The sequence below is a fragment of the Lynx rufus genome, unplaced genomic scaffold (genome assembly GCF_022079265.1).
Source record: "Lynx rufus isolate CCGP_SWC_20201006 ecotype Redwood Valley unplaced genomic scaffold, mLynRuf1.p SCAF_17, whole genome shotgun sequence".
Classification (NCBI taxonomy): domain Eukaryota; kingdom Metazoa; phylum Chordata; class Mammalia; order Carnivora; family Felidae; genus Lynx; species Lynx rufus.
Window position 1 is genome coordinate 50,791,028 of NW_025814831.1, and position 22,839 is coordinate 50,813,866.

The 22,839-nt window shown below is 37.1% G+C and overlaps 1 protein-coding gene across 1 annotated transcript in view; it reads right to left on the reverse strand.

The window, feature by feature from the left end:
* The window catches only part of KLHDC1 (kelch domain containing 1), a 52,912-nt gene that overhangs the window by 4,281 nt on the left and 25,792 nt on the right, over positions 1-22,839 (reverse strand). Inside the window, exons 7-12 of the mRNA XM_047079714.1 lie at positions 17,922-18,005; positions 17,363-17,421; positions 12,322-12,434; positions 10,829-10,901; positions 5,496-5,580; positions 3,075-3,127 (exon numbers count right to left, since the gene is read on the reverse strand). Of these exons, the coding sequence (XP_046935670.1) occupies positions 3,075-3,127; positions 5,496-5,580; positions 10,829-10,901; positions 12,322-12,434; positions 17,363-17,421; positions 17,922-18,005 (467 nt within the window). The remainder of the gene's footprint in view (positions 1-3,074; positions 3,128-5,495; positions 5,581-10,828; positions 10,902-12,321; positions 12,435-17,362; positions 17,422-17,921; positions 18,006-22,839) is intronic.

Genomic DNA, 22,839 nt, shown 5'->3' on the forward strand with positions numbered 1-22,839 from the left:
GGAAAACTCTTTTGAGTCTTTATAACCTCACTCAGGACAGTTCTGCCTCTAAAACCTTCCACTTCCAGATTCTCCTCTAGGAGGGACCAGAAGCCTTACATCCTTTTCCTATGTGCACTCCCTTCGCTCTTCCCAGTTCTCCAGACAGTAAGTCCCCTCTGTTCTCAGCTTCCTTTCCTTCCCAGCCCGGCCCATCTGCACTTCATTCTCTTGCCAGAAACTTTCATCCCCGTCTCTGCTGTCCCTCTGTTACATCACCCTGGCTAAACTCCAACCATGGGAGAATTCAGTCAGCCAGCTCCTTTCTGCAGCAGCCACCTGCTCAGTGCGGCTGGAGAAAACCAGCTTCTGCAGACAGGGCCCATCCCTTCAATTCTCCGAGGTCTCAGCTGAGCCCCCTGAGTGTTCTGCAGTGCTGTGTTATACAGCCCCAGTCGGTATCTTCTCAAAGCCACTGCAGCAGTGATTTCAAATCTTCTCCACTCCTAAGTCCATGTCCTCACCTCTCCTCTTTCTTACCTTGCTACCAACTACGCTTTCTCAGTGCTTTGCCCCCCAGCCAACAAATTCATCTGCCTCTACATCCCTACTTTCTTCATTATTTAAAAAGTATTTTTGCTCTACTCAACGACTAATTCAATTACCTGTTCACTAAAACCCACCTCCTCGAGACCCCGCTGCACCAATTTTTCCTTCATTTTCTTGTGTTTTTTTTTTCTAAGTTTATTTTTATTTATTTTGAGAGAGATAGACAGCAAGCTAGGGAGGAGCAGAGAGGGGGGAGTAGGAATCCCAAGCAGGCTCAGTGCTGTGAGCGCAGATCTCAGTACGGCGCTTGAACTCACCAACTCTGAGATCATGACCTGAGCCAAAGTCAAGAGTCAGAGGTTAAACCTACTGAGCCACCCAGGCGCCCCATTTTCTTGTGTTTCCAACAGCTGGTTCTTCTCCTCAGCATATAAATAAATATAGTTTCAACAGTGAGAGGGTTGGGGTATCAAGGTCCCATGCAGTAGAAAGTCCACATATAACTTTTGACTCTCCCCAAATTTAATTGCTAATAGCCTACTGTTGATAGGAAACCTTACAGATGACATAGTCAATTAACATCTATTTTTGTATGTATAACATCTAATTTGTAATATTAACATCTCATTCCTCTGCTCCAAATTAGTCAATGCTTCTTGATCTACTAGATAATGTTAACTTATCTTCATGAAACACAAGGCTCTGGATGATATATGGTTGCTGATTTCTTGTCCAACTCCCTACCTCATATGTTTGTCTCAGGAATATTCAGGAATTCAGTTTCCAGAACATACTGCACTCGCATATCTTGTACTAACCCCCATGCACTGCTTGTTCATAGCAAATTGTCTCGAACCCTCCCTCTTACACAAAGACTCCCCTAACCTTCACCATCTTAACCACGTGGACAGAGGGCCTTCTCTTCCACGAGTCTCGTTAACTTCGTATATGTTACTCTTAAAGCAACATTATTTTTCTTTTATAGTTGTTGAAACCCTGCCTTCTGTATTATTAGCAATTCAAGGGAAAGATCGTGACTTTTCATTTTATAGCACAGTGCCTGCCCATGGTAGGCACTCCAATACTGTATTTTTTTGATCCTTGTATATAAGGAACTTGCAATCTACTTTGGGAAAGTAGCTCTGTTCACAGTAAAAGGTAAGTAACAATACAAGGCAGTATAATCATTACATCAGCAACTTCCAAACTCTGTCTGCACATTAGAATTATCCTGGGGTCTTTCAACAATTCCTAAGTTCAGGCCACACCCCAGATCAATTAAATCATAACATGTGGGCATGGAACACAGGCATCAATACTTTTCGAGGTTCCCTATGAGATTCTAATGTGCAGTAACAGAAGGAACCACTGAAATAAGAGAAGGAGCAGTTATGAAAGATATTAGGATGGTCCAGTTTGAGCTGGTCCAATGGTTTTGAAGTGGTCCAAGTTGTAGAACGTCTGGAAGTTACAGCCTACTCCTTGACATACAACACATATGTCTCTCTCATGTGCCTTCACCTGTTGTTATTCCTCCTGCATAAAACACCACACTTGTTCACTGGGCCACTTCTACTTCGCTCAGAACCTTCCTCCTGACTCTCAGACAGAGACAGGGGCTTCTTCCCCAATCTTCCAACTATCCCTCGTACATACTCCTTTTAAAGCAAGAATAGGGGTGCCTGGGTGGCTCAGTCGGTTAAGCATCCGACTTCAGCTCAGGTCATGATCTCACAGTCTGTGAGTTCAAGCCCCGCATCAGGCTCTGTGCTGACAGCTCAGAGCCTGGAGCCTGCTTTGGATTCTGTGTCTGCCCCAACCCTGCTCATGTTCTGTCTCTCTCTGTCTCAAAAATAAATACAAACATTAAAAAAAAAATTTAAAGCAAGAATATTCGAGGGGTGCCTGGGTGGCTCAGTCAGTTAAGGATTCAACACTTGATTTTGGCTCAGGTCATGATACCACAGTTCACGGGTTCAAACCTCGAGTCAGGCTCTGCTCTGAGTGTGGATTCTCTCTCTCTCTCCCTCTCTCTCTGCCCCTCCCACAGCTCACATACTCTCTTTCTCAAAATAAATTTAAATAAATAAATAAATAAGCAAGCAAGCGTGTGTGAATTAAGACACCACGTCACACCATCAACTTAATAACAGATTTGGTGTTAAAAAAGAAATTCTACTTAAGTAAATGCATATATATGTATGTGTGTCTATTATTGGACACACTGATTTGCTAAGAGTTAAAATATGAAAAACTTCAGACTTAAATCAAGGAAATACAGCGTGTTTAATACTTCTATATGAACTAAATGCAATTTTATGCACAAAATAAAAATGATTATACTGCATATTTTAATTTTTAAAAATCACATTGGTGTATGGTTCACTATTACAAATTTGACTATACTTTTCGGAAGATGTAAATATTTTATTAAGTTCAAATCCTAATCTACCTGAAAAATTATAATGCTTCCCAAAAAGGAAGACGAAAGAAATTATCCTATATTAATAGCGTTATAAATATGTATATATAATTAAAATACTTACCTGAGTAGTGAATAGGGCTGTGTTTGAAAAATCAATAAATCATTACAGTGGCCCTAATCAACATAAAAAAAAGAATTATAAAGGTGTTCAAAATAATAAAATTGCATTAATAATTAAATATTTTCTTTTTGTAAATGTAACAGAGATTACGTAAAGCAGCAAAAAAATCTCCCTCTAGCTATTTACTCACACACACACACACACACACACACACACACACACACACACACCATACATATAAACACCTGCTATCCACACAAACTTTGGGTACATTGCTACCTTTTTTCAGCGACCAAATTTCTACCTAACCACAACCTATACAACTGCAAATTTAAAACTCAGAAACATGTTTTTCTCTTAGAACAGTGAGTTCAAAATGAGAAAAGTAGTGGTTTTCAAGTTTTGTTTTGTTTTTTTTTTAATTTTTTTTTTCAACGTTTATTTATTTTTGGGACAGAGAGAGACAGAGCATGAACGGGGGAGGGGCAGAGAGAGAGGGAGACACAGAATCGGAAACAGGCTCCAGGCTCCGAGCCATCAGCCCAGAGCCTGACGCGGGGCTCGAACTCACGGACCGCGAGATCGTGACCTGGCTGAAGTCGGACGCTTAACCGACTGCGCCACCCAGGCGCCCCTCAAGTTTTGTTTTTTAAGCAGAACTTTTCTCTTCCAAATGACTCTTATTTTAAGATCTCTTTCTCTTGTCTCTCTTTCACAAAGGGTCCCATCTGGAAATCTCAGATCCAGAAGATTTTTTGAATAATGATTCTTTCATCTGAAAGTAATGTGGAAGAGTCGGCAGAAAATGTCCCTAATCCTTTCAAATAAGTCTTTAGAATTCCATAATTTATGATGATTTTAATCAGAATTCCTGTTTTAATGATAAACTCTGTATCCTACCGATTTCTAGTGCCAAGAAAAAGAAGACAAACCACAAAGTTTATTTTTTAATTAAATGCCAAGTCGTGGTTTTGATCTTTTGTTGAAGCACTGAATTCTTAGCCAAAAAGTTCTAAAACTTCCAATATACATAACGTTCAAACTGGAGGCCCCAAAACTGCAAACTCAGCCAACCCCCCTGGAGAGAAACCAGCTCATTTCAGGGTTTGCCACTGGGCAGGTGCAGCTCCAGAGAGAACTAGTCTGAAGAGATATCCACCAGAGAGCTGGCACCAACTTGGCTGATTCTGGCCGGAGCACACTCTTCCTGATGGCTCCAAGTCCCTCGATTCCCAAATGTCCTATATAAACCAGAGCAACCAATGCCCAACTCCCGTCCCAACACAGCACAGTATGAGCATGGCCACCTCGCTCTGAACTTCCCGAGGTGCTAGGAGTGAAAGAACAACACTCTCCAAATGCTATTCATTTATTTCTTTGGCCTTAGTTTTATCAGATTTTAAAATGACAATGCTTTAATCTTAAAATTAAAATGAGTGAAGCAGTGGCAAAAGACACATAAAGTAGAGAGAAAATACACTTAAAAATTTCAAACTAGTTTCCTCTTGACGGGAGAAACTAGCATTGATGTTCTAGTTACCGAGGGAGGTAGTAAATTTCATGGGTACTTATTACTCTACTTAGTTTACGTATACATTATATCCATTCTTATAAAATATCAACTATACCTTACAAATCTTTTAATTCGATAAAATTATAAACATCTATACTATGGTGAGACTCAAAGAGAAAGGGAAGAGTCATCCTTTAAAAGGTCTTCTTAATAATTTGACCAATGAGATTCTCTCTCTCCTTCAGAAATAAATTAACATTAAAAAATTTTTTAAAAAAACAAAGGGGTGCATGGGTGGCTCAGTCTGTTAAGCGTCCAACTTCGGCTCAGGTCACTATCTCACAGTTCATGGGTTCGAGCCCTGCATCAGGCTCTGTGCTGACAGCTCAGAGCCTGGACCCTGCTTCAGATTCTGTGTCTCCCTCTCTCTCTCTCTCTTTCTCTGACCCTCCCCCATTCACACACTGTCTCTCCCTCCTTCAAAAATAAATTAACATTAAAAAAAATTTTTTAATTAAAAAAATACGTGTCGGGCTCTGTGCTGACAGCTCAGAGCCTGGAGCCTGCTTCAGATTCTGTCTTTCTCTCTGCCTCTCCCCTGCTTGTACTCTGTCTTCCTCTCTCTCTCAAAAATAAATAAACATTAAAAATTTTTTTAAAATAAAAAAATAAAAATAAAAAATAACTTGGCTAATGAGGTTAATAGACCTATTTTGATTTGTAGACTCAAAATATCCTTAAATGCTGTACAAAAGCCACTCATTCTGAAGATTAGTCATACCACAGAGTAACATTTCATGTTCTTCCATATTTTGCAATGTGGGAACATCAACAATCTTGTTAAATAGCCATTTAGTTTAAATAACAAAACTACTCAGAGGAAATATTTAGATAGGAAATTTTCTTACTGTATCCAAGGAAAGTAAATCATCTTTGCTCCCACCAAATACCATTATTTCATTTTCTTTCCCCAAACAGGCTGTATGCCATAACCTATAGTTGAAAATTATAAGGAGAGTAAAATACTATGAAGAACGAAACCATATGTTACATATAAATCAATTTTAAATTGCACACTTTCACATTTAATCTATTTCAAAATGGGCATGACTGAACTTGAACTTTGGCATATCCTAAAAGAGGTTAGATTTTGAAGATTCCTCGAGAATCACTAAAAGATTAGATCCTCATTAAATCATGTCAATTAAAATGACCCCCCACCCAATAATTCTTTTCTGTTATACCCCCCCCAACCTTTTTCTAGTCTCTTTATCTCATAGATATTCTCACTGAAATAAATTAGTTAGAAAGGAACTGACCATCCTGTTGCTAAATGGACACTTTCCCTAATTTTCTTAGGACTCTCTGCCATGTTACTGTTTTCATCATTTTTTACTTTTCTTTCCTGTTCTCTGTTCCCATCATCTGACAAACCCAACTTGGCATTCCCTTCACATTTAGACTGTCATACTACTTATCGCTCTGAGTACAAAATACCATAACATGTTCTTCATTTTTCTGTCTCTAATCTCTCTCAGCTACATTTAGCTGATTAATAACATTTTTCAAATGTTTTTAACCATGGACATGTCCTGATCAGGAAGCATCTGTGCCATTTTTCTTAGCCTAATATTCATAACCAATAGCTATTTTTTTCCCACAAGTTTTAATTATTGGCCCCTCCCCCCCTGCAGTGAACCCTCTACTTCATCCAAGTTCATTTATTTTCATCCCCTAAGAGAAAAGTTTATCTATCTCTAGGCTTTTGCTCACCCCATTTCTTATGCTTAGGATGATAAATCGTTCTTGCAGTGCCTTAAACATAGGCTCAATATCCCCAGGAAGTGTTCCAAATCCCCAAACTAACTGGCTGTTACCTTCTCTGGTCAGCACCTTTCAACATTTATGTACACATTTTATAATCTTCTGACTTATATTTGAAGATAAACTGCCCTATACACTCCTTTAATTCTTTGATGTGTGGGTCTTCTAAAGGTCCACACATGAGGTCCTTAGGTCAAATCTTGGCAGTGGTGTGCTGGAAGTGGCTTAGCAGCTAGTTGAAACCAACTGTGCCTATCCCTCTTCCAATCCATGTTCAGTGCCATCATGCTGGTAGCTTGAAACTGGCCATGATGGAAACCAGAAAATGCTACAAAGCTGGGCTTTTTGGTTTTACTTTTCCTGGAGAGCAGCCGTTAACCCTTTACCAGCACACCACTGGAACCTGGGTAATCTAATTTTATGCTTCTCTTTAAAAATACCTAAACACTGTTCTGCACACAGAAGGTGCCCCAAAACTCTTGATTAACAAAAGCAAATACAAAAACCAGCATTACATATTCAATTATTAAATAAACAAGTTATTTCATAAGAGTAGAGCATCTAATGTTCTTTTTGAAATGGTCTGATAGCTCATGGTCATCTCCAATTTCACAGTATTTACAAAGAATAATCTTAAGTTTTGTAAAATTCAAGATTTCTGGGAGCTCTCTCAGGAAAAAAAGTACACATAAATTTCTCAATTTTAGAAGCTAAATCAAGAAATTTACAAAGTCATCGCTTTGACTCTTAGAGAATTTTGATGACTTTTCTTAATAGACCAAATTGCTGCAGCAAAAGACATCCCAAACAATTACATATTACCCCTTATTACCACATAACTTATTTTTAGTACATTAATACTTTTCACTTAACTTTAGCAAGTGCAAACAGTAGGGTTATGCACAATTTGTTAAATCAAATACTTTCCTCACACAATCACTCACACATTCAAGGACAGTTGCACTCGGGACCCAGGATAGAACTGAGCCATAAGAGATTTTATTTAGGAAACACTCTGCCCAATTCTCCAACTTATATGTTAGAACATAAATTGACATAAATCTTCATCAACACCCATATTATATTGTGGGGTCGGGGATGGGGACTGGATAAAGGAAATGGAATATAAGGAATGCTTAATTTCCAGGAGAGAAGGCCATGTATAACCTCGGCAACAGTCATGGGACCCAACAGTAAGTACCTAAGGCTCTATAAGCCAATACTTTATTGGACTTCTTTCACAGACACATTTAAAAAGGGGTCCTTGTTGACAGCCACTGACACAGGCAATTAGATACGGCTTTGTACTTGGCCTTTCACTCAAGCGTTGCTCTAACCACAGTGAGACCTGGAGGAGAGGGTGGTACGCTGTGGAACAGTGGTTCTCAACCAAGGGTGATTTTTGCCCCCACGGGACATTTGATAATATCTGCAATGTTTTTGACTGTCACAACTCCAGGTGGGTGGGTGGGTGGGGGAATACTATTGGCATCTAGTGGGTAAAGGCCAAAAATGCTGCTAGACATCTTACACTGCAAAGGACTAATGACAAAGAATAACTTGGTCCAAAATGTCAATGGTGCCGAGGTTGAGAAATCCTGTATAGAATTACAAGAGGAGAATTGGGCCATTCACATTTTAAAGTATAACTTGGAACAGTTTGCACAAAACGTATTCAGATGTTAAGTAAACTCTCACTCATAAAAATTAGTATACATCCACATATATATGTTCTCCTTACACTAAACTGTATCCTCCTCACCTCATACCTGAAGATAGATCTGCCTCTGTCTTATCTGCCTTAGGGAAACTCTGGCCTGGACTTCATCATCGAAGAACACTGGAAAGCCTTTCCTGCCTTGATTTTGGTGACATCTAGCTTGCAACCTGATGTTTTGTCTACAGACTGATAGTTTATGTCCTCTCACAGCTGTTCTAAACTTATCACCTAAACATTCTAATAAAGCATATTATTTACATGACACATCAGCTGAATTCAAAGAAATGTCTTTACATAGCTCAGTTCTAACTAATATATTATTGATAATAGTTGTGTTGCTCTAATTACTTATTAAGGATAGAATTATAAAATAGGAGCAATTTAAAAATTAAACATATTCTTAATACCACTTTGGCCCAATATTAATGCAATCAAACAACTGTAAGAGAACTAAGAACATCTCTAGTCCAGCTTCCTCATTTCATGGGATGAAGAAATTAATGCTCAGTTTCTTTAAGTAACTTTCCCAAAGCCAAAAAGCTAGGTAGTAGCTGAGCAAGGACTAGAACTCTGGGCTCCCATATCTTAATATAAAACTCTTTAAGTTAAAAAATACATTTCAAAAGATCCAAATTGCTAAAATAATACATTGCAATGAATTTCTACACATGAAAATATAAGAATCACTTATGTAATTATGATAAACTCTAAATTTTTTGTGCATATTAATATAGATGTACACATTGAAATATATACAATTTTTTTCAGGCTTTTTTCTCAAGTAAGTTACTTCATTGTCACTTATTAAACTTCTGAAATGCATGTCATTAAGTTGACTTCACACTAGTATACATAATCTGTAGCAAAAAAAATCCTTAAATACATGGCATGAAAACAGTAAAATCTATTACTAACTATAATGATTATAAATGTTCTATCAATTTCCTATGAATATATCTTTATTATACTACTCACTTAAATTAGAAAAAAAAAATTACAATACTAATGTTGTTTTCTCTGTACAGTTTACCCTTGAACAACACGAGGTTTGGGGCACTGATACCCCACAGAGCTGAAAATCTGCATGTAACTTTTGGATCCTGAAAACTTAACCACTAATAGCCTACTGTTGACCAGAAGCCTTACAAATAACATAGTCAATTAATACATATTTTGTATGTTATGTGGTTTATACACTGTATTACAATAAGTAAGCTAAAGAAAATGTTACTTAACAAAACAAAACAAAACAAATGAATAAACAAACTAATAAAAACCAAAATCAGACCTATGAATACAGAGAACCAAGTGATGACTGACAGAGGAAAAGGGAATGGAGGGATGGGCAAAATGGGTGAAGGGATGGGGTGCCTGGATGGCTCAGTTGGTTCAGCCTCTGACTTTTGATTTCAGCTCAGGTCGGGATCTCATGGGTTTGTGGGATCAAGCCCTGCATCAGGCTCTGTGCTGACAGCATGGAGCCTGCTTAGGATTCTCTCTTCCTCTCTCTCTGCCCCTTCCCCACTCTCTCTCTCTTTCTCTCGAAATAAATAAGTATTTTTCAAAAATGGGTGAAGGGAAGTGGGAGATATAGGCTTCCAGTAATAGATGAATAACTCATGGGAATAAGAGGTACAGCATAGGGAATATAGTCAATGGCACTGTAGTAGCATTGTATGGTGACAGACGGTAGCTATTCTTGTGAGCGTAACACAATGTATACACTTGCCAAATCACTATGTTGTACACTGAAACTAATGTAACATCATGTGTCGACTACACTCAAATTACAAAAAAGAAAATGTAATTAAGAAAATCATATGGGATGGGGCACCTGGGTGGCTCAGTCAGCTTAGCATCTGACTCTTGATTTCAGCTCAGGTCATGATCTCACAGTCGTGTGACTGAGCCCAGCGTCAGGCTCCCTGCTGAGCATGGAGCCTGATTGAGATTCTCTCTCTCAACTTCTATCCCTCCCCACGCACCTCTCCCTCTCCCTCTCCCTCTCTCTCTCTCTTAGAAAAAAAAAAGAGAGAGAAAATCATATGGGAAAAAAAGAAAATCATATGGAAAATATATTTATAGTATTTTATTTATTTAAAAAATCCATATAATAAGTGGACCCATGCAGTTCAAACTTGTGTTGTTCAAGGATCAACTGTAGTCTAATAATAATATGCTGTTTCTACATTTTTTTCTCTATAATATGTCACAAATAACTAACATGTTTCTTTTTTAAAAATTCATATAAGTGAATAGATCAGTTAATAAAAATAAATATCTGCCATCTATTTTATTAACATGAAACTTATTTTCTCATTAAATTGCAATAAACCTCTTCCAAAACCAAATAACTACTAAAGCCAAATCCATTCTTGTCTACTTATTAAAAATATTAACATTATATGATACCTCCAATTTCTTAGGCTTTTCATATTTATGAGGCAAGATTATACAGTTACCTAAAAGAGTAACATTTTCAAATATGCAAATATGGATGAAAACAGAATAGACCATTTTTAACAATCAGATATAATTTGAAATGATTATTAAATTATTTGGGTAACATCAAGCTTATTTGAAAGATATCTTTCTTGATGATTTACAATTTTAAAGGCAAACACTATAAAATCAATGCTATATTTAATACTTGATTAATTCTTAACTATTTTACTATTCTTTAAGTTCTATATTTACCTGGGTCTTGTTTTAGGTAAGTGTGTAAGTTGTTTCCAACAATTTGTTATGACATTATAAATCCAACCATCACCTGCAATATTATGACAGTTAAGAAATTAAGATTAGGTCTTTGTACATTTCCCCCCAAATTTATCATGCTATATTTATGCAACTATCTTTTGTGTGTATGCATATTTTCTCACAAAAATTTTCAAAGATAGAGAGAGGTAGAGTGAACATGATAATGACCCCTCACATATCTCAGGTTCAAGAACTATCAAGATTTTGCTACATGTTCTCCATTTCTCTCTTTTTTGTTACTTTTGTGGCTCAGTTATTCTAAACCAAATCCTAGATCTCCTGTCATTTTCCCCATATATACTTCACTAAACATGGCTTTTAAAAGGAGACATATTTTTCCAGAATGACAACGGCATTATCACATACATAATCACAATGCCATTATCATAGTCAACAAGATTAAAATAACTTCTAAGTATCATGTAATACCAGTATGTTACACTAAATCTATACAGGAGGAAACTGACTGGACTAAGAGTTAGGACATAGAATTTCCCACAGGTCAAGGACCAAAATCAGCAAATAGGAATTAGAAACAATAGAGCTCAAAAAGATGTTCTATTAAACAACCCCCAATGAAAAAATAGATGTTAGTTATTAGATTCCAAATCTCTTTTAATTACGAACCTTCAGGTTGGAGAAGCATAATAATCTGCAATAACTAACATCCCCTGCTAGAAATCCCTGTTTCTCTAACCAGCCTCTGGAGTTTGTCTGTTGTCCAGCAGACTGCTGGATGCAAAGCTGATGCTTGATGCATTTTTGTTGAAAAATAAATACGTGTTTCCAGATCCCATATGGAATTATATAAATGAGTTTAATGGTATATAAGGTTTCTTATGAAAACACCTCTAGCCACGGAAAACTTCTGGGTTAAGAAAACATGAAACATCAACTATGTCAAACTAGGAAGTGGATACTTATTCATCTGTCTTTCCTGATGCCACAGTTTTACTGCTGAAAAAAAAAAAAACCTGCATTACAAAACCATAGCTATTGGGATCAGCAGTGACAGGAGTTTAAAAATTCTAGCTAAGCACTTTCTTTACAGTTCTGGAACAGAAAGAGAAGCAACTGCCTTCCCACCTTATATTTCCAGAGCCTTCTGGGGAAGACTGTTCTAATCCCCATTCCAGCCTACACTGTACTGGGATCAAAAATCAGGAAGGCACAGAATCACAGAATATTATAGTTGAAAGGGGCTTTAATTCATCTAGGTTCAACTACCCTTTCTTTTCTATATATCTAGGAAACAGGAGAACATGGAGAGCCAAAGATACAAAAGAAAGGTTTTTCTAATTCTTAATGCAATCATACAGTTGGGGATAAAGGTAAACCAGAAAATCTGAAAAAGAGACACCTTAAATATCAAATACAATTAAGAAAAAAGAAGGAGATAATAATTGTAGGCTACACTTTAGTTGACTTACTTAATGGAATATTGTCTGCACTTAGACCACCAAATAGAAAAAGTTTATCATCAGCTATTGGTGTTAAAGTATGCCATGACCGATGTTTGGGGGTTTCTCCATTAACAGGAATCCTGTGGCAAGGGAAAAAAATAGAAAAATCTAGGTTAGTCAAATAAAAAGTCAAAATAAAAAGGTTTTTGATCATCTCAGATTAAAGGGGAAAAAACTGCCTTCACTACTTTTAAAAACAGCTGATTTTATGAACTCCACCTGCATTAAGATTTTAAAAATATTCTTAAATTCTTAGATGAATTTAAATAATCTTTCCACTTAGTGTCTATTCCACCTGGTTACAGAACACATACTGAAAATTAAAAAGTCCTAGTTAATTCACAATGCATACTCAACATCATTCTTGTTTAATCAATATAACTTCCCCAGTTTTTCAACATAACCATTTTCATGTCTGTAACTTTTTACTGTTGGCCCATGTTTAGTTTTATATTTTCAGCTGATTTCCTTGAGGATATTATGGGATTTTGTTGTTGTTCCTTTTACTCTGGTTTACTTGCTGTACGATTTCCCAAAGTTTCTTTGCCTTAAAATGCTAGCTATTCTAGCTTCAGAATAAAAGCATGCGAGCCATTCCAGATCCAGGACAAACCTCTGAAGATTTTTTAAAAATACTGTCCTATTCTTGGAAAATTACAAACATAAGTACAAAAGTTTAACTCATAATTCAGGAGGTGAGAAGGCATCATTCTTCAGCATTCTGGAATGTTCCAGAATAATACACGCCATTTGTGGAAGATATTTTTTTCTAAAATGGAAATATTTTTATTTTTTGTATTGATTATAAGAATCGTTTTGGTTACAAAACATTCAACAACCACATTTTTTTTTTTAGGGGCACCTGGGTTGCTCAGTCGGTTAAGTGACTGACTTCAGCTCAGGTCATGATCTCGTGGTTTGTGGGTTCGAGCCCCCCATTGGGCTCTGTGCTGACAGCTCAGAGCCTGGAGCTTGCTTTGGAGTCTGTGTCTCCCTCTTTCTCTGCCCCTCCCATGCTCGTGCTCTGTCTCTCTCTGTCTCTCAATAATAAATAAATATTAAATTTAAAAAATATGTATATATTTAAAAAAAATTTTTTAATGTTTATTTTTGAGAAAGAGAAAGACAGAGGTGGGCAGGGGAGGGGCAGAGAGAGAGGAAGACACAGAATCTGAAATAGGATCCAGGCTCTAAGCTATCAGCACAGAGCCTGACATGGGGCTCAAACTCATGAACTGTGAGATCATGACCTGAGCTGAAGTCAGACGCTAACTGACTGACCACCCAGGCATCCCAACAAAAATACTTTTATTTTTATTATTATTTTTTTCTATGTTTACTTTTGAGAGAGAGACAGAGGTGAGTGGGAGAGAGGTAGAGAGAGAGGGAGACACAGAATCCAAAGCAGGCTTCAGGCTCTGAGGTGTCAGCACAGAGCCCAATGCAGGGCTCGAGTCACGAACTGTGAGATCATGACCTGAGCCGAAGTCGAACGCTCAACCAACTGAGGCACCCAGGCGCTCCAAAAGTATTTTTAAAAAGGAGAGTTCTCTTATAATCCTGTCCTCTAGCAATAAGAAATAATAATAATTTGGTATAATCTTTCTAGGCTTTAATACACATATAAACATGTTTATTAAAAATACATAAATAGGATCATGCATTCTATTCTGCAACTTTTTTTTCATTCAACTAATATGTTGTAGAATATTTCTATGAAGTGTAACTTTCTTTGGTAAAGGAAGCATGATGGCCCACTGGCCAAATGTACCATGATTTAAATAATCCCCAAATGTGAACATGAAGGTTGACCTCTAGTTTTTGCTTTTATAATAATGTTGTAACACACACACACTTACTGTCTTTGGGGAAACTCTGAATCAAAGCAGAAATTCCATTTTACATTTTAAATATATTGCCAAACTACCTTCCAGAAAAACTGTACCAATTTATGCTCTCACTAATTATGTTGTTACAACTTCATCACACATTGGGCATTTGTAATTATTTTTAGCTCCATTTCTTTGATTGTCTCTGAAGTTGAACATCTCTTTAAAATAATTTTTGCCCATTTGTATTTCTTCTGTGAGTTGTTCATTTATGTTCTCTGTCCATTTTTCTGCTGGATTATTTGTCCTTTTGTTACTGATTTTCTGAGTTCTTGTGGATTTAGGCCCTGTTAAAAACACTGCAATATGACTTCCAGTTTGTTTTTTGTTTGTATTTTCCAATTTTTCTTTTAGCTTTGGTATAGTTTTCTATACAGAAAACTACATACAGAATATTTTTAAAAATATTCATTTATTTATTTTGATAGAGAGAGAGAGAGCAGAAAGAGGGAGAGTGAAAATCCCAAGCAGGCTTGAGCTGCCAGTGCAGAGCCCTACGCGGAGCTCAAACTCACAAACCTGTGAGATTATGACCTAAGCTGAAACCTACAGTCAGATCCTTAACCAACTGAGCCACCCAGGGGCCCCCAGAAAAATTGAATTCTTGTAAGTAGTTTTTTTTTGTTTTGTTTTGTTTAATTTTTTTTTTAACGTTTATTTATGTTTGAGACAGAGAGAGACAGAGCATGAACGGGGGAGGGTCAGAGAGAGGGAGACACAGAATCTGAAACAGGCTCCAGGCTCTGAGCTGTCAGCACAGAGCCCGACGCGGGGCTCAAACTCACAGACCGCAAGATCATGACCTGAGCCGAAGTCGGCCGCTTAACCGACTGAGCCACCCAGGCGCCCCGAAAAATTGAATTCTTAAGTGATCTTATAAGTCAGTCTTTTTATTTAATAATTTTGGGTTTATAACCATTTTTAGGAAAACTTTCTCCATGCCAAGATTTTTAAATTATTATTATTTTCTTAATTTACATCTGAACTAGTTAACATATAGGGTAATAATGATTTCAAGAACAGAATTTAGTGATTTATCACTTACATATAACACCCAGGGCTCATAGCAACAAGTGCCCTGCTTAATACCCATTGCCCATGTAGGCCATCACCCCACCCAACACCCCTCCTTCAGCAAACCTCAGTTTCTTCTCTGTATTTAAGAGTATCTTATGGTGTGTCTCCTTCCCAGTTTTTATATTATTTTTGCTTCCCTTTCCTTATGTTCATCTGTTTTGTATCTTAAATTCCATATATGAGTGAAGCCATATGATATTTGTCTTTCTCTGACTTATTTCCCTTAGCATAATACACTCTAGTTCCATACACGTTGTTGCAAATGGCAAGATTTCATTCTTTTTGATCGCCAAGTAATACTCCATTGTATTTGTGTACCACATCTTCTTTATCCATTCATCTGTCGATGGACATTTGGGTTCTTTCCATACTTTGGCTATTATCGATAGCACTGCTATAAACATTGGGATGCATGTACCCCTTTGAAACAGCACTCCTGTATCCTTTGGACAAATACCTAGTAGTGCAATTTCTGGGTCATAGGGTAGTTCTATTTTTAGTTTTTTGAGAAACCTCCACACTATTTTCCAGGGTGGCTGCACCTGTTTGCATTCCCACCAGCAGTGCAAAAGAAATCCTCTTTCTCCGCATTCTTGCCAACATCTGTTGTTGCCTGAGTTGTTCATTTTAGCCATTCTGACAGATATGACGTGGTATCTCATTGTGGTTTTGATGTGTATTTCTCTGATGATGAGTGATGTTGAGCATTTTTTCATATGTCTGTTAGCCATCTGGATGTCTTCTTTGGAAAAGTGTCTATTCATGTCTTTTGCCCATTTATTCATTGGATTATTTGTCTTTTGGGTGTTGAGTTTGAAAAGTTCTTTATAGATTTTGGATACTAACCCTTTAGCTGATACGTCATTTGCAAATATCTTATCCCATTCCATCAGTTGCCTTTTAGTTTTGCTGATTATTTCCTTCTCTGTGCAGAAGGTTTTTATCTTGATGAGATCCTAATAGCTCATGTTTGCTTTTGTTTCCCTTATCTCTGGAGACAGGTCAAGTAAGAAGTTGCTGCGGCGGGGGTCAAAGAGGTTTTTGCCTGCTTTCTCCTCGAGGATTTTGATGGCTTCCTGTCTTATGTTTAGGTCTTCCATCCATTTTGAGTTTATTTTTGTGTATGGTGTAAGAAAGTGGTCCAGGTTCATTCTTCTGCAGGTCGCTGTCCCACCACCATTTGCTGAAGACACTGTCTTCTTTCCATTGGATATTCCTTACTGCTTTAAAGAATAGTTGGCCATACGTTTGTGGGTCCACTTCTGGGTTTTCTATTCTGTTCCATTGATCTGGGTGTCTGTTTTTGTGTCTGTACCATACTGTCTTGATGATTACAGCTTTATAAAACAGCTTGAATCCAGAATTGTGATGCCTCCAGCTTTGGTTTTCTTTTTCAGGATTGCTTTGGCTATTTGGGGTCTTTGTGCTTCCATACAAATTTTAGGATTGTTTGCTCTAGCTCTGTGAAAAATGTTGGTGTTCTTTTGATAGGGATTGCTCCATGCCAAGATTTTAAAGACAATCTGCTATATTTTTTTCCTGGCACTTTTGGAGTTTCATTTTTAATGGTATTTCTATTTTGGAATAATATATGGCTCTGATTCCATATCACTACATGAACAGCTGAAGTGATACCTAAATATATTTATTCTATTGTTAAATGTATATTTTGAACCACAAAAAAAAATCTTTTACATACTTCATTATCTGTTTACTTGTGATGACACCAACAAACTGTTCCTTCGTTTCCTCTACTGGCCAGTTCTCAAGAATACTTAGAATAAAACCAGTACTTTTACATAATCAAGTTTCAAACTCTGGTATTCTCATGTTTTATATAATTTGGTTAAGAACAAACTCTGCATTTAAATCTGTATATTCCTTGCTTAGACATATAATCTGAAGGAAAAAGATACTAATTCAGTTTTAGAAACTCAAATTTGGATTATGATCCCACACACACACACACACACACACACACACACACACACACACACACACAAATGCCTTTTGATTAAAACATACTTAAATTTCAAACGTACCTTCCAGACCAAGTCCAGGTATCTAAGTTCAGACAGTGCAAATCATTCATCCTAGTTTGCTAAAATAAAAGTGTGTTAAATTAGTCCCTGTTTCACATTTTTCATGGACTCAAATTTTGGTTTTAAAATTACTTCAGGTTAAAGATAGACTATCTCCATCTTACTTATTTTTACTTATTTTTACTTATTAGCATCAGAAGTTTACATATGAAGAAACAATGCTAAACATTAATCAAATTACTATAGAGCTACCCAATTAATGTGTCAAGGGAGAAAGGAAGAAAAGGCCTTAAACTAATAGGATTTAAATGTTAAGACATTAAGCTTTTCTGGTTATGCACAGAAGTGAAGGATTCTCCTCATTAAAATATGATTTATAAATCATGTGTGATTACTCATGTATAGTCTGTTTAGGGGATGGAAGATAAATAAGATTTATTATTGAATGGTATCTTATTTACCTAGATACTTTAAATGTTCAGTTGTTCCCCCAAATCAGAAAATAATCTTTGTGAGCAGAAGCACACATAAAAATATCATTTTCATGAAAAACACTAACCAAAACACGTCCGCCAAAGATATAGCCCTTATTTCCAAGAACTGCACACGTGTGCGCGGCTCGCGGCTGCGGTGGGACTCCACCCTGCAGGCAGAGAGGAGGAAACAGAGTGCAAAACTTGAAACATCTCTAAGGAAGTCACACTCATGCTCAGTATGAGAAATACCTGACTACCTAGTCACCATTACCCCTATAATTCGATAAACACCCTGATGCAAAAGTTCATTGTAGGGATGCCTGGGTGACTTAGTTGGTTAAGCACCTGACTTTTGGTTTCAGCTCAAGTCATGATCTCACGGTTGGTGATAACGAACCCCACGTATGGCTCTGTGTTGACAGCATGACATCTGCTTGGTATTCTCTCTCTCTCTCTCTCTCTCTCTCTCTCTCTCTCTGACCCTTCCCTACTAATTGCTCTCTCTCTCTCTCAAAATAAATAAACATTAAAAAAAAGTTAATTGTAAATAGTAATGATTATAGATAAATACTGCTCTTCAAGAATGAAATTTACTCACCCTGATCTTTACTTTCTCTTTTATTTTTTATTTTTTAAAATATACATCCAAATTAGTTAGCATATAGTGAAACAATGATTTCAGGAGTAGATTCCTTAATGCCCCTTACCCATTTAGCCCATCCCCCCTCCCAGAACCCCTCCAGTAACCCTCAGTTTGTTCTCCATATTTATGAGTCTCTTCTGTTTTGTCCCCTCCCTGTTTTTATATTATTTTTGTTTCCCTTTACTTTTTAAAGTGTTTTTCTTAGGGGTACCTGGGTGGCTCCCTCGGTTGAGATTTGACTCCAGTTCAGGTTAGGATCTCATGGTTTGTGAGTTAGAGCCCCATATTGAGCTCTGTGCTGCCAGCTCAGAGCCTGGAGCCTGCTTCAGATTCTGTGTCTCCCCTCTCTCTCTCTGACCCTCCCCTGCGCTCTCTCTCTCTCTCTCTCTCTCAAACATTAAAAAATGAATAAAATGATGGAACAGAATAGAGAACCCAGAAATGGACCTACAAATGTATGGCCAACTAATCATTGACAAAGCAGGAAAGAATACCCAGTGGAACAAAGACAGTCTCTTCAGCAAGTGGTGCTGGGAAAACTGGACAGCGACATGCAGAAGAATGAACCTGGACCACTTTCTTACACCATACACAAAATAAACTCAAAATGGATGAAAGACCTAAATGCAAGACAGGAAGCCATCAAAATCCTCGAGGAGAAAGCAGGCAAAAACCTCTTTGATCTTGGCCTCAGCAACTTCTTACTCAACATGTCTCCAGAGGCAAGAGAAACAAAAGCAAAAATGAAATACTGGGACCTCATCAAAATAAAAAGCTTCTGCACAGAGAAGGAAACAATCAGCAAAACTAAAAGGCAACTGATGGAATGGGATAAGATACTTGCAAATGACATATCAGCTAAGGGTTAGTATCAAAATCTGTAAAGAACTTACCAAACTCAACACCCAAAAGACAAATAATCCAATGAAGAAATGGGCAAAAGACATGAATAGACACTTCTCCAAAGAAGACATCCAGATGGCCAACCGACACATGAAAACATGCTCAACATCACTCATCATCAGGGAAATACAAATCAAAACCACAATGAGATACCACCTTACACCTGTCAGAATGGCTAAAATGAACAACTCAGGCAACAATAGATGTTGGCGAGGATGCAGAGAAAGAGGATCTCTTTTGCATTGTTGGTGGCAGTGCAAGCTGGTGCAGCCACTCTGGAAAACAGTATGGAGGTTTCTCAAAAAACTAAAAATAGAACTACCCTACGACCCAGCGATTGCACTACTAGGCATTTATCCAAGGGATACAGATGTGCTGTTTTGAAGGGACACATGCACCCCCCTGTTTATAGCAGCACTATAATTCAATAATTCACAAAAGTCCAAAGTATGGAAAGAGCCCAAATGTCCATCGATGGATGAATGGATAAAGATGTGGTATGTATGTATGTATGTATGTATGTATGTATGTATGTATGTATGTATATATAATGGAGTACTACTCGGCAATCAAAAGCAATGAAATCTTGCCATTTGCAACTACGTAGATGGAACTAGAGGGTATTATGCTAAGTGAAATTAGTCAGTCAGAGAAAGACAAAAATCATATGACTTCACTCATCTGAGGACTTTAAGATACAAAACAGATGAACATAAGGGAAGGGAAACAAAAATAATATAAAAACATGGAGGGGGACAAAACAGAAGAGACTCATAAATATGGAGAACAAACTGAGGGTTGCTGGAGGGGTTTTGGGAGGGGGGATGGGCTAAATGTGTAAGGAGCACCAAGGAATCTACTCCTGAAATCATTGTTGCACTATATGCTAATTTGGATGTATATTTTAAAAAATAAAAAATAAAATTAAAAAAATGAATAAAGTGTTTTTCTTAAATGCCTGACACTATTTGGCAAAATAAAATTTCATATAAATTTCACCTTGAAATATAAATATTTAAAAATCAAATTTAAACTATTCTTTCCTCACTTCCCTTTCCCTGCCTCCCCCACCCCTGAGGTAATATTGTGAGCAAGCAGTGCACAGTGTGATAATCTCAGAGACCCTGAAAAATTAAATCTGCCCCCCTAAAACTCTTGATATCTCAAATTCCACAGTAAAACTTTCACTCTTGCTTTAAGCCAAACAGTCCTTTGTAGCTTGTTAAAACTCTTCCCATTAACTAATAACACTTTTCTATACTTTACTTTGAACAAATACAGCAGATCTTTTCTCTGGAGAAGTTTTGTATTCGTGGGTAAAGACAGAGTATAATGGGTAGATGAATTAATGAGATTCTAAGGGAAATTTTTCTGCATAATTTCCACGTGTTCATGGTAGGAGTCTTTGTTTATGCATTTCATTCCAAGTTCTAAAAGAGCCTTTTCAACATTTTCAGCACATTGGCTACTGAATGTGGGCACAGGAAGTTTAAACTCTACATTCAATATCAGAATTTCCTCGACTTTTCAGGCTTACTTGAATCACTGTCCCGAAACCAATACAGTAAGAAATTATTCAGATATTACCAATTTAACACTTAAATGAGAGAGAACCTTCTGAAATGTGGTCCCCAGTCATTCCAGCAAAACATAGTTTTTATTATTACCCCACCCCTGATCTGAAATTTTGGAAAAATTATTCTACTATAAACATATCTATTATGCAACAAATATTGAATTTTTATCAAATACATCTCATAACCACCTAAAACTTCTGAATGAGTTCACATAATTCTAAACAAAAACAAAGAAATGGCATCTGCATTAATCTGTAACTGCATAAATAATGCACAATGCTTATTAAGTTGCTTGAAATACTGAAAATAACTCAAAGATCCCAATTACTAACATACTGTTCTTAAGGGATAAAAATCCCATGTAGGAAAAACACCTTCAACCCTTCTATTTTACAGATCACACATTACATGGCTTATCTGAAGGACATAGCTCTTTTATGACAGAATTAGAATGCAATTCCAATTTTTTTCAACTTTTACACCAATAATTGGTACACTCTACCATGCTGCCTTGTCTTTTGATGTTGATATTTGGAAATAATAAAGTAATTTAAGAGTGTCCCTAAAAAATGAAGAGAGTGGATTCCAGCTACAACCATGTCAGAAAAACTTTCAGATAAAATATAAATAATATAAAAACTTATTTGAAGAAATCATCAGAGAAATTACAGTGAAAATATTGGTAAATATGAACTAAATTAGGGACATGTGCATGTAAGACTACTACAGCAGGAAGGGAGGGCTATGAACTGAGGTAAGAAGGGAAAGAAGGAGCCAGAGAAAGACTTGAAGTTCAAATATAAGTACCTCAGCTCCCTCATCCCCAGGAGCACATCCTTTTTTTTGTTTTTTTAAGTAGGCTCCAGCCCAGCATGGAACTTGATCTCATGATCCTGAGACCAAGAGTTGCATGCTCCATCAACTGGGCCAGCCAGGTGCCCCTACAGGAGCATGTTCTAGAAATTCGCCTTCAATAGCTATAGATCCCTGATTTTTCTCTAAATAGAGGGTACAGATGCCTGAAAAAGATCTAGGATGAGTTTCAGTAGATCCATTCTCAACAATTTTCTCTGCACTTGCTTGTTCCAATATAATTATGTGAACAGAGATAAAATGCTTTTATTTCATTAACAAAAGACATAAATCTTAAAATTCAAATGTATGTATGTCATATATGCATATTAGTGGACAATTTTGGTTTTGCCTGTTCAGCATTCCATTCTGCACAGTTCTGGTGAGTTCGTCAGCCACAAAATCCTGCTCCCTTAGGGTAGGCCTGAGACTTGGGCCTAAACCAATTATCCCCTTGGCAACAGGGACCAATGTAGAGAGTGGGAACATGCCCAAATACAACCAGAGTCCTTTTCTAAGACTTATTTGTAGACATTGAAAGAATACAGCACCAGTAGAAAAGACTGTTTGGATAGCCAGGACCATATTCCCTCCTAAAAGAGCTGGCTTGTCTGCAGTAGACAGAATGGAGCTAGCATATAAAGAGAAGCAGAGAGAAACTAACAGAGATGGAAAACATTGTTGCTGTTGAGTAACTTGGGCAAGTTCCTGAGGCTCAAGCCCTTGCAGCTCTTCCACTGTGTGAGCCACTCCAAAACAGACTTCTCCCCATGTGAAAATTCGTTATATCTTAAACCAACTTGAATTTGTGTTTGTTCACCAGCACTTGAAAGAGTATTAATAATGTATTTTTTGTCATGCTATAACCGCATGTAGATTTCAAGAGTTTATGAAATATGGGCTTTTTAAAATTGTGGACTTCATTATAAAAGGACATTTTAAAAGTGCCATTATTAAATAAGGACATCACACTTGTGGCTAAAGAATGATGATGGAACCCTCTTTAGAAGATTTTTCTTTTTTTTT